The following is a 12500-nucleotide window of genomic DNA, read 5'->3' on the forward strand; positions in this document are numbered from 1 at the left end:
TTCTAAAGGAATTACGTCTTTTAGAATGATATCTTTCTAAAGGAATTACATCTTATAGTTATATATTCCAAAGGAATTACAATCTTTCAGAATATTATATCTTCTAAAGGAATTACGTCTTTTAGAAATTACATCTTCTGAAGGAATTACATCTTTTAGAAATTATATCTTTTAAAAGAAATACAATCTTTCAGAAATTATATGTCCTGAAGGAATTACGTCTTTTAGAAAATTACATTTCTAAAGGAATTGGCATCTTCAGAAATTACAAATCTTCTAAAGGAATTTACATCTTTCAGAATTACATCTTCTAAAGGAATTACATCTTTCAGAAATTATATCTTCTAAAAGGGAATTACATTCTTTCCAGGAAATTTACATCTTCTAAAGGAATTGAAAATTTTTTAGGAAATTATAGTCTTTCTTAAAGGAATTACAATTCTTTCAAAGGAATTACATCTTTCAAAGGAAAATTACACTTCTTTAGAAATAATATCTTCTAAAGGAATTACATCTTTCAGAAATTACATCTTCTAAAGGAATTACATCTTTCAGAAATTACATCTTTTAGAAATAATATCTTCTAAAGGAATTACATCTTTTAGAAATTACATCTTCTAAAGGAATTACATCTTTTAGAAATTACATCCTCTAGAAGGAATTGCATCATTTAGAAATAATATCCTCCAAAAGAATAAAACTTTCTTCGGGAAATTACATTTTTTTTTCATTGAATTATATCCTTCTCAGGAGATTATATCCTTTAATCTGTTGTTTATTCCTGGTCATTATCACCTTCATCATCATACTCGTCTTGGGCGGATCTCCTCAACCTCAACGTCTCCTCGTTAGCCATCTGCTCTTCCAGCTCTCTCTTTATTTTGAAGGGTACCGCGATCTCTGTTGATTATGAGATGTAATTAATAATATGCTGGAGGTATGTACACACTCACACACACCCACACTCACATACACACCACACACACAACACACACACACACACACACACACACATATATATACGTATATATATATATATAATGTTTATATTCAGATATATATATACATATATTAATATATATACATATATAATATATATGCACAAATACATACATATTTTTGTATAAACATATATAAAATATACTAAATGTAAGTATATACCACTAGGGGTCTAGATCTTATTGTTATTGTTTTGTTAACAATTACAATGTAAATTATCTATCGCTGTATAAAAAAAAATCCATAAAATATCAATAGTATTCACCTGTTACTCCCCCCAAAAAATTTAATCTATAATCATATATAAAAGTCTTTCTAAAAAATATAAATAACATTTATCAATGCAAAAGAACGATACAACATTGATGTCAAATGAAGAGGAAAGAGTGGAATGTAACAGTTCCTGAATCTGGCTAACAGATTGTCAGGGGTCCCAACGAGACATGCAAGCAAGCGGGACTTACTGGGAACACAGCAAGAACAGGACCCACTGCCGCAGGTGCCCACTGTCAGCTCCTTCTTCGCCTTACACTTCGTCTTGCACTTGGCCAAAGAGGTCGTGAAGGGTTCCTGGTACCAATTATTAGGGAAAAAAAAGGATGGATCTGTTAAGGAGCATTTCTAATTTGAAGGCCGATGGGATGGGCATCCTATTAGCCTCCTCAAGTCTGAGGAACTTTGGGAATATCTCAGAAATTGTCGAACAGTGTTTTGTCTTCTTTGGAGTTTTCTTGTTAGTTATTGCTTTTATAATGACGGTTGCTTTCGTAGCTTTTGATAATAGAGATTCTCTCTCTCTCTCCTCTCTCTCTCTTTATATATATACATATATATAAAATACATTATATATACATACATATGTATAGAATATATATATGTATATATATATACAGTATGACCTTTTTATTCGTAAGCTACAAATACCACTTATACATCGCATTCTCTATACCTTCAGAACAGCCTAACAAGTTACACCTACTGTGAACTATATCTCATACGAGTCTATGCCACGGCCAAAGTTCTAACCTGGGCTTTTGGTTTTGATACAGTGATAAATGGTATATATATATATGTATATGTATATTTTATTATGAACAGCCCATATGACTTTCAACCCTATACGTCTTCAAGTAATCATAAGCTAATTCTAGAATTCCAGTTGATTAAAAATTAGTTATTTTCAAACTCCTTTCAGCACTCCAAAAGGAAAGTCACTCACCCCAATACCAGGTGACAGCTGAGTCAGACCACACTTGTTCTTTCGGCATTTGGGGGGTTTCCCCCCAGGGGCCTTGCCAGAGGAACCGCTAGGGGACCCACCAGATGCCCCACCTCCAGGCAGAGGTCCAGGTAGTGCAAGATCTATAGTGGAGGGAGAGACAAGAAGATACAGAAGGAGAAATACTTATCTCATATCACAATGGCCCCTTAACTTCTCTAGTGCCTAAATATCTAAATCATCCTTTTTATTAAAATCCAAAGGAAAATGAATGGAAAAAGTTCACTGTCCCCGTGGGATTCGAATCAAGGTAAATTGAAGATACAGCCTTCAATGCCAACGAGACTGTTTTTAAGAATTTAATTAAGTTCTTACTTACATGTATCAGGAAAATTCTGATATGATTTGATTACAACCAAAACAAACCTGAACAGACGAAGATTATAATGTAAATGTTCGATACATAGGTTAAGATTCAGATGGTTACTTTAAACATTATCTGCATCAAAGTAAAAATAGAAAACCCTGAAGCTGACAACCACCAGAGTCTAAACTGGCCATCCCTAAAATTCACAGTGAACGAAACTTATCATAGTTCCATCGAAGAAAAAATCCCATTAAATCATAAAAAAAATATCATCTATATAAATTCTTACCGCCTTCTTCTGTTTCTCCCTTCATCCTAGCTCTCATTTCATCAAAATAACAACAAGAAAACAGATATATCTTTTCCAAAACCTGTAATTACCTTTTATGCAGCAAAGACACTTGGAGCGGTAGCAGAGCCCATCGGATCGTTCGTCAGCTTTGCAAGCGGTGCGGCAGAGACCCACACAGGCTCTGAATTGTTCCCCTGGTCGCCGATGCAGAGGGAAAAGCAAAATGAGTTTATTTATTATTGCAAGCATTAGGTCATTCGGGTAAGGGTATTTTAATAGTATAAAGATGTGTTATGTGTTCTTTTTGAACATGAAACCGGTTTATCTGTGAAGGTGCTCTCAAAGAAAACACTAGGTAATGGTACCTGCCTTCATCACTGTATACTATTGAATCGAAAAAACTTCCGTATTGTGCTCACACACAAACATATATATATATATATGTCAGGCCGTAACGTAATTTTAAAGTAAAATCTCATTGTTTTGCCTTTTCGCACTGATGGCTTTTATTTTTCTATTATTTGCAATTTTGTAAAACTAAGTTAAGTTAGGTATTTTGCTATTTGTTTTACGTTAGTATACATTTTGGTTAAATGTATTGTTAATTTGCTTTGGTTGAAAAAAAAGCTTAAGTTTTGTGGCGCCATCTATTGAGTGCAGTTTGAAGTGCGGCCTTCCTCGGTGTTTTTGCTTCCTTGCCAAATTTGTAACTGTTTATTTTTCTTTATGGTGACTGGGAGTGTGGTAAGGAGAGGTGACTTATGACTCTCCCAAAGTATTCTCGAGTCTAGTTCAAGGCCGTTGAGGACTCTGGAGCTGCTGATCTGTCTGCTGTTGTGGATTATTCATATATAACGTCCTATTGTGAAGATTTCTCACTTGTTCTCTTGAGAACAACATCTGCTGTCATTGAGCTGCTGCTTAATGTGAAAGGCAGTTATGCATGTGAAGCTACATGTGGGAGTACGACGTACAACTGTGATTTAAGTGGCCTATTGGCTTAAATCTTGGCGTTGACAGTTGTGTGTGGTTCTGGGCTCGAGAGCCTTTTTCGTCTTTCATGGATGTATCCACTGTATCGGCACCAGAGTGGCCTTGTTGGAGCAAGTAGGGTGTCTTCTCTCAGGTAAGAGGAACATCCCCTGTATCTTCGGTGAGCCGTAGACTAAAGTGTGTATATCCACCAATGATTTTGAAGTGCAGTTCTTCTGATGGGAGTGACGTTCTGTGACTGCATTTTTTGAGCGCTATATGGACTCGTCTGTATTAGTACTGGTCTGTGTCATAGGACCAATCTGTGTGTATTTTTAGCTACACCTTAAAGAGTGTATAATTATATGGTATTCTAAAGTGTTTGATAGTATAATAAGGTTTAGATTGTTATGTCTTAGGTAGGATTATTGTTTCTTTTTGTATGTCCTTCCACTTCTTTCCTTTCTATTTAGTAATAGGTTAGCGTGGTGGGTAAATTTATTTGGGTCCCTTATTAAGATTAAGATTTGGTTTCTTCTCTATGAGTAGGGATTAGCTTTAGTTATAGGTGACTCTGTGTTATTTGATGGCATTTTGTGCTTTGTCTATTTATTACTTTTTGTGAGCCATCAGTGTTTGTGCATTTATTGTGTAATAAATATTGTGAAATTTTTGCCTATGTGTCTTTCTGGTTTTTCCTCGCTCCTACTGATTTGTTTTTGTCACTGGATTTAAGATTAAAATAAAAGAACCAGTTAAGACTTCCTTCCTAAGGGAGTTCGTAACAATATATATATATATATATATATATATATATATATATATATAATATATATTATTTTTTTTTGTGTGTGTGTGTGTATTTCATAATTACGTAATGTTTATAATACATCCATTTAATACATGTATATGCATGTACAGAGAGAGAGAGAGAGAGAGAGAGGAGAGAGAGAGAGAGAGAGAGAGAGAGAGATTTGAATCTATTTACCAGGATAGTTCAGTGGTCCCAGGGGGTTTAAAGGACAAACATCCTGCAAAAGAAAAGAAAAAACTACGATAAACAATATCAATAATCAGGAATGGCAGATAAGTCTGCCAGGTAAGCCTGTCTTTTCCTTCATTTCCTCATTTATTTGGTATTCTACCTATTCATCGTCTTCTTCTTGACAGTAATAGTATTGTTTCTAAGTTTATGCAATTAATCAAGCAAACTCACCAAGGGAAGCTGGGCTTCTGATGGAAAAACCTGCGCCAAAGTCAGCAGCAGGAAAGCAGACAGCAGTAGACTCGGTGATCCCATCTTGAATCGGCTGCCTTCGGGGGCGAAAACAAAAGAACCTTTGGGGTTAATTTGACTCTGAGTGGCTTCATTCGTGGAAAAATTACCAGCTTACACCGTCACTAAATAACCAGTTTCCTCAGTAGGCCAAAGAGAGCTGCACTTGTTCAGCTTATGATGTAAATTGAAAAATAAAAAAACGTATGACTATCAGCTTATGACGTCACTGATTGACACAGGAAACAGCTGTCACTGGCTAGAGAATACAGTCGACCCCGGTAATCACGGGAATGCGTACCACAACACCCGTGAATAGCCGAAGTCTGCAATACTTGATACCCTTCTAAAAACACATATAACTGCCTATTTGGGTAGTTCAAACACCAAAAAAAAAAACCTTCTGATAATGGTTATATCTGAGCATTTTAATAGTTTTATAAAAAAAAATGCATTTAGTCGTGAAAATGATATAGAAATACGGTAATTAGTGAATATTTCCCTACGAAAATTACCACGAATATGCGAATTTTCCGTGAATAATATGTATATATGTTCCACAGAAAAATCCACGAATACGTGAAGCCGCAAATCCGGAACAACGAATAGGCAGGGGTCCACTGCATACATAAATGAGCTTCATGGTGCGTGCTACGCGTGCTTGGACCCAGAGCTGATGTCTCCTCTACTCTCCCCTCACCAAGGGGGACAAACATGTTTGTGGGATGAAGATGGATGTCTCCCCTACCCTCCCATTCCCCTACCTATTCTGCCTCCACTCGGGGGAGACACTGGATTAGGTTGATGTTTCATGTCTCTCCTACTGTCGCCTGGGGGAGGCCAAACAAAGTCAGATCCTCTTGGTTTTATCATTATAGATGGATACCTACGTAGGAACCATCATTGAAGCCTATAATATTGAAACGAGGTTTAGGGGGGAAAAGAAACATCAGATTCGAGTAGCAAATATATGCCTTCTCAGGGTAGTCAGGGAAGGCAAAAACAAAGAAGAGAACCAGTTTCTTTGATTCAGAGATGATAATGGAAGTGATCAGTTACCTAATAGCAAGCGGTAAATTTTCATTCCGTAAATATACTACAAGACCGAATCTCGATACCTTTGTCATATACTCCCAAAAGAAAAAAAAAGAAAAAAAAAATAGTGAGCCTAATATTCAGGTTCATTATTTAGCAAAATTTAGATCTGGCAGTCACGTCAAAGTCCGATGTGTTGTTTTGTATAAAGTTTCAAAAGTGAGAGAGTCAGTTAAATGATTGGACTAAGTTGACTTAAATATCTGCAATGCCCCTGACCCGCTATATAGAAACTTTTCATTCACAATATTCACAGGATAACAATAAATTCGCGAAAACGGGACTCCACGAATACGGAACCTACTGTAGCAGTACTTGTACGATACGAACCTAAGTTTTCACTGCCAGGAGTATGATACAACTGCGTAGCTGCCGGGTCGAGAGAGAATTTATATACACGCAATCACACTCTGCCCTCAAAAGCAGAATCACAGGCAACTAAAGGCTGGTTTTATTGAAAATGACTCACAGTCAACTAAGGAGATCCACCGTCTAAGCAGGTGTTGTAAAATAAGTGCTTTGAAGGCGCATTGAGTTAGACTCAGTAGTTTACTTAGCTGATGACACTCCTGCAATGCTATTGACAAGAAGTGTAGGCTCAGGTTGATGAGGCAAAAAGGCCTTAGAGGGGTATGACAAACATTATTTACTTAATAAGTCTGTGGTTTATTGATGGACATATATACACAACCTTCAAGTGCACACACACACAAATAGATACAGACATACATATATATATATATGTGTGTGGATATATGTATGCATATACATGCATACACATAATCACACACACACACACACACACATATATATATATAATATATATATATATATATTATATTATATATATATCTATATATATAATATATAAATATTCACGTATTATTTGCGTTATGTATGTATAGAGGTAGCAAAGACACAGACGTGAAATAAAAGAAGGGAACCTTCCCTGCTTTTATTCAATTCTTGTGGCCTCCGCTATATTGCTAATGTATAATTATTGTCCCATGCTCTTAAGTGACAGAGGACACTATATATATATATATATATATATATATATATATATTTTTACACACACACACACACATATATATATATATATATGTGTGTGTGTGTGTATGCAATTGATTTTTGGTAAACTGTATTCAGACATCATAATTGTGTAACAAAGGAAGCCCGAAAAAGAATAATACATAAATTTCCACTATATTTCAGATGTCTGCACATGTAGTGTAACATTTGAAGTACAGTGCATTTTCAAAAATTTACTTTATCTTCATATACATATAAAATATGTACACATATATAATTAATATATAAATATATACAGTGGACCCCCACCATACTCGTAAGTTCCGGATTTTTCTGTGAAATGTACGTATTGTCCACTTCATTAGCGGAAAATTGCCTATTCGCAGAATTTTGGATAGAGGTATATGCACTAATTACTGTATTTTCATGTAATTTTCCATTCTCAGTGGATTTCTTCTTATAAAACTTAAAATACTCAGGTATAAGTGCTTTTTTAGAGTTTTTTTTTGGCGTTTAAACTATCAAAATAGGCAGTTATAAGCATTTTTAGAGTAGTGTCAAGTATTTGTGGACTTAGCTGTTCACGAGGTGTTGTGATTCTTATCGTGCGAATGCTGGGGTCGACTGTGTATATATATATATATATTATATATATATATATATATATATATATATATATATATGTATATATATATAATACATATATATATATACACATATATATATATATAATATATATATATATATATATAATATATATATATATATATAATAGATATAATATAATATAATATATATATTATAAATGTAATGAGAAAATTTTATTCCCCATTATTTATTTGGTAAACGTGTAACTCGAGCGTCAAGGCAAACTAATGCACACCGCCTCTCTCTCTCTCTCTCTCTCTCTCTCTCTCTCTCTCTCTCTCTCTCTCTCTCTCTTTCCAAGCAATCTCTCTCTCTCTCCACCTCTTTCTCTCCACTCTAACAGGTAACCAAAATGAGAGAGTTGCATCATAAGAAAATACATTTATTAACAATGAATAAATAATGAATTAATCAAGTCTTACAGACTAACTTACTTCAAGTTACCCCACTATCAAAATGTCTAAACAGTAAATGTAGTCACACCAAAATGTCTGTCCCATCTGGGACTCTCTGTCCCCCTAAGACTCTCGGTCCCCCTTTGCCAGAACCGTCTGTTTCAAAGACATGAGAAACACACTCGTTAGCACACATAAGTTTAAAGACAAAGTTAATAAAATGGAACATCTTACAAGATATCAAACAAGCCATCCCTTTGGCTAAAACACTTCAACACTCACCCAAGCAGCCAGAACAATTAAAGCACTATATCATAGAAAAACTCCCGGTGAGCACCACGGCATCTTGCCTTTCTCTCGAAGACGCATCTATCAAAATCCCCCATAGACTTGGGTATGATACATTTTTAATAGAAGAGGCACACATGCACATACGAACACACAGTTCGTTAGCGCCTCACAATTCTGGCTGCATCCAGTTTCACAAAGGCACTTTGAGAAGAGTTAATAAACTATCGTACATTGACTTGTCTAACTAAGCAGTTTTATGTCACGCCATCCACAGAAACCCATTGTTCAGCTTTCTCGGGTCGTTGCTTCTCCACTGTTCTTCACATTCCATAGGTCACAGAGAACATATTGGCAATATATTATTAATCAAAAACCCTAGGCCTTTCACTGGTCGGCCACCTCATGCTAGCTCCCGCCTAGCAAAATGGTCAACAAAATAGCTTATATAATATAAAACACATTGGCCGGCTTAAAATAAAATATAAGTAACAACTGCATGTCTCTGGCATTATGAAATAAAGTCTGTTACGCTTTTATCTCCAAATAACACTAGAATTTTCTCTCTTCGGATTCTTGAATATCCCTCTTTGTCTCCAACTTGCTGCTCCTGTAGCAGACTGTAGTAAGCTGTAGGAAGACGGAATGCCTCCCTCATTGTAGAAGACTTCTCACGGCTTCTGCAGATCTCCAAAAGACACGCTGTTGAACTCTGTAGACTCTCGTAATCACCATCGTGGAAACTCTTGTAATCACCACGGACAAAACGACAGCAACCTCTCTGCACGGCTGGTGGACGTCTTGCTAGTGTTGGGAAACAACATTTTGGTGTGTTAGTATGTCAGTCAAGTCACTGGTCAATCTAAAAAGAACTAACCCCAGACATACTACTTCTATCAAACAATGATCTCAAAAAGTCAGAAATACTAACTGAGCGTCTCCCAATTAACTCCCTTTAATATGACTACTAAATCATAAGTCATTATCGCAACTCTCAAAGGAAAAAAAACATCAAGTTCTCCAACTCAATTCTCCAAACTCACACATCAGCACACACACAACTCAGAAATCACAGCAACTCCACGGACTTCTGCACTCACATTTCAAACTCGAATGTTATCATAAATGAAAAAAAGAAAAAATCGTAATGAGCCCAAGCTAAGTACAATGAGACTTAATGTTAAACTCCCATTTACGTAAATAACAACCCCGAAAAACTACATCTTCCGTCCAAAAAAGAAATGCTATTTAAGCTCAATCCCCCAATTACATCTCTCGTAGGAAAAGGAAGAAAAATAAAAATAAAAATAACCACAAATAAATTTCCCACACCACAAAAATACATAATACATGTATAATATGCATAACCCCCCGCGTTTTTCCCAAGAAATGCCCCATGTAAAGTTATGGAATTTGCCAGAAAGCAAACTCTTACCCATGCGCTTTTGTGAAATGCTATTGTCAACATTTCCAGATATTACTAAAATTCTGATCAGACACAATCAGAGGAAAAGGAACAGCACACGGCTCATCACATCGCTTGTCAGCAGAAAAATTCACCTGCGGACATGAGCTCAAACAGCAGCACAAAAAATGTCCAGTCAGACACACAAGTTTGGAAACTCATGATTCTATAGAAAAAGGTCTAACTGACACATTTCACAAAATTAACTCCAGGATATGACTAATGTGTTCAAAAATTTGTTTCGAAGACTTATTCTCTCAACATGACTTTGCCCAATTATATACCTCCAAAATAACACACTTGTGAACATAAAAAATGCACACATCTCCATAGGACTCGTAATGCAGTAATGCCACTCACCTCTAAATAGTCATGAAACCAAAGAGAAAGAACCACAGAAATCTTCTCTTGGCTCCAGAAAACAAAACTCCATAACCACAAAAAAAGGGTCCATATATATCTATGTGACACCATATTAATAATAACACCACTCCGGTTATAAAAATATTTCCTCCATTTGGTTAATAACCAACCCCATATTATTCACTCTTATTTCTCCGATAGCCATATGTTAATAAAAAAACCACCACTCCAGGAATAAAGAATAATCACCTCTATTTCGGCAAATACAAAATATTTACCTCTATTTCCCCAATACTCCATGTGGAATAACACAAGGCTCCAAAAAATATATCTCCAATATATTATATCTCAAATTATAACTCCAAAATGATATACCTCCAATTATAACTCCAATTCTCCAGAGAATAACTCAATGTTATGTCAAAAACTATAAAACTCTCTCCATTTAGCATAACTGCTAAAAAAGGGCAAAAACTCGGCAAATAAAACTGTCTAGAAAATTCTAGAAAAAAATAACCCATGTGCCACAAGTCATTATAACAGAACTCCAAATTCACAGTGTCTTAGCCAAGACTTCTCCATATGCACTACGACATAGGCCATTAGAAAACTTAACCAAGTTTCCTATCTCTCACAAAGTTGTCACAAATACAACAAAGGTATTGTGCAAGAAAACTCACAATTTCTGGAACACAAATATCCAGAGAAAAAATGTAGTACTATTACGTATGCATTCAAAACATGCAAGAAATTCTCCCATATATTTCACTGCAGCATCAAATAGCTGAAACACAAACACGTTCCCGAACAATGACTCTAAGTCACGAACTGAGATATCAAAAAATATTAACACCAGCTGGAGAGAAAAAATAAATTCAAATTCACCCTTGGTAAAAAAACTTTTGGTAAAAGAACTTGTTTCAGCGATGGCTAACTTCCAAAAAAGGTGAAAAGAAAAATCAACGGCATTATCAACTATCTCCCGTAACTCACTAGATGTCAAGCAATTATCTGCTGAACTCATAAAAAAGGAAAAAAACAAAAACAAAACTAATGTGTTGTTAGTTCCTCCCAAATTCAAAAAAGATCTCACCACCCTTGATAGCATTACAACACCCACGTATTAGTATAGAAAAAATCAGTATCAGAAATATCATTATCACAAAATCACCAAAATTTTGCTATCATCAAAATCATTAGTATCAGTATAAAAAAAAATATCACCAATGTTAATGCTTGTCCATTCAACAAGGAATTCAGCACAAAACTCAGCAAAAGTTCAGCAAGATTCAACACAATTCACCAAGATTCAGCCAGATTCGTCAAGATTCAGCAAAGCTCATCCCTCGTGAATGACCAAAATATTCTCCAAAGTTACAAAAACTCAACAAATAATTAAGACAAGACTTCTCCCATTAATTTATTGTAATAATTCTCCATGAATAATTATCTGTAATAATTATAAAATAATCTCCCATGAAATATCTCAAATCTCTCGTAAAACAAGTCTCCCGTAATGATAATTATACTTAAGCAACCCTCCCGTGACACATCTCCAGTATAATAATTATTAATAACAATAATAATAATTCTCCATAGTAACAAATCTCTTGGAAAAATCACAAGTAAGGGTGAAATTCAGATTGCATACAACAGTATTGCTGAATCTCATGACATACAATTTCTCCAGCATACACCATGATATACCACCATCGCCACACCCACACAACCAACACCATTCACGGCATCGGGCATCACCATTCGGCACCATTTTCAAAGTAATCCCTCAAACACAATAAAAAAAAAATAATAATCTGTGTATCCCCATCACATGTGTCTTCCAAGGCATGAGGAAAACATACACCCATACAATGCATTTCAATTCTCTTTTCATTTCCTTTTCTCATCATCCAAGAGAGAGGAAAAAAAAAATCTCGTTTCTAAAAAAAAGACTCTACGGGCGTTTCACTTCATCAACTAATCAATCAGCTGATATCTTAGCATTCATTTTCAAGGCCAGACTTGTCTTCAACAGCCCGACAAAGAAAAAAAAAAGAGAGTTCACCCACACTGAGAAAAAAAAAAAAAA

At 35.4% G+C, this 12500-nt stretch overlaps 1 protein-coding gene across 1 annotated transcript; it reads right to left on the reverse strand.

Annotated features, from left to right (window-relative positions):
- Positions 1 to 477: 477 nt before the first annotated feature.
- Positions 478 to 6678, reverse strand: LOC135196845 (uncharacterized). Its single transcript, XM_064223631.1, has 7 exons — positions 6551 to 6678; positions 5066 to 5163; positions 4838 to 4880; positions 2967 to 3071; positions 2219 to 2361; positions 1464 to 1569; positions 478 to 900 (listed from the first exon to the last, which is right to left on the reverse strand). Exons 2-7 carry the CDS (start codon positions 5147 to 5149, stop codon positions 776 to 778), a joined length of 606 nt encoding a protein of 201 aa, XP_064079701.1. The 5' UTR covers positions 5150 to 5163; positions 6551 to 6678; the 3' UTR covers positions 478 to 775.
- Between the last annotated feature and the right edge of the window lie 5822 nt (positions 6679 to 12500).

The sequence above is a fragment of the Macrobrachium nipponense genome, chromosome 18 (genome assembly GCF_015104395.2).
Source record: "Macrobrachium nipponense isolate FS-2020 chromosome 18, ASM1510439v2, whole genome shotgun sequence".
Lineage (NCBI taxonomy): Eukaryota > Metazoa > Arthropoda > Malacostraca > Decapoda > Palaemonidae > Macrobrachium > Macrobrachium nipponense.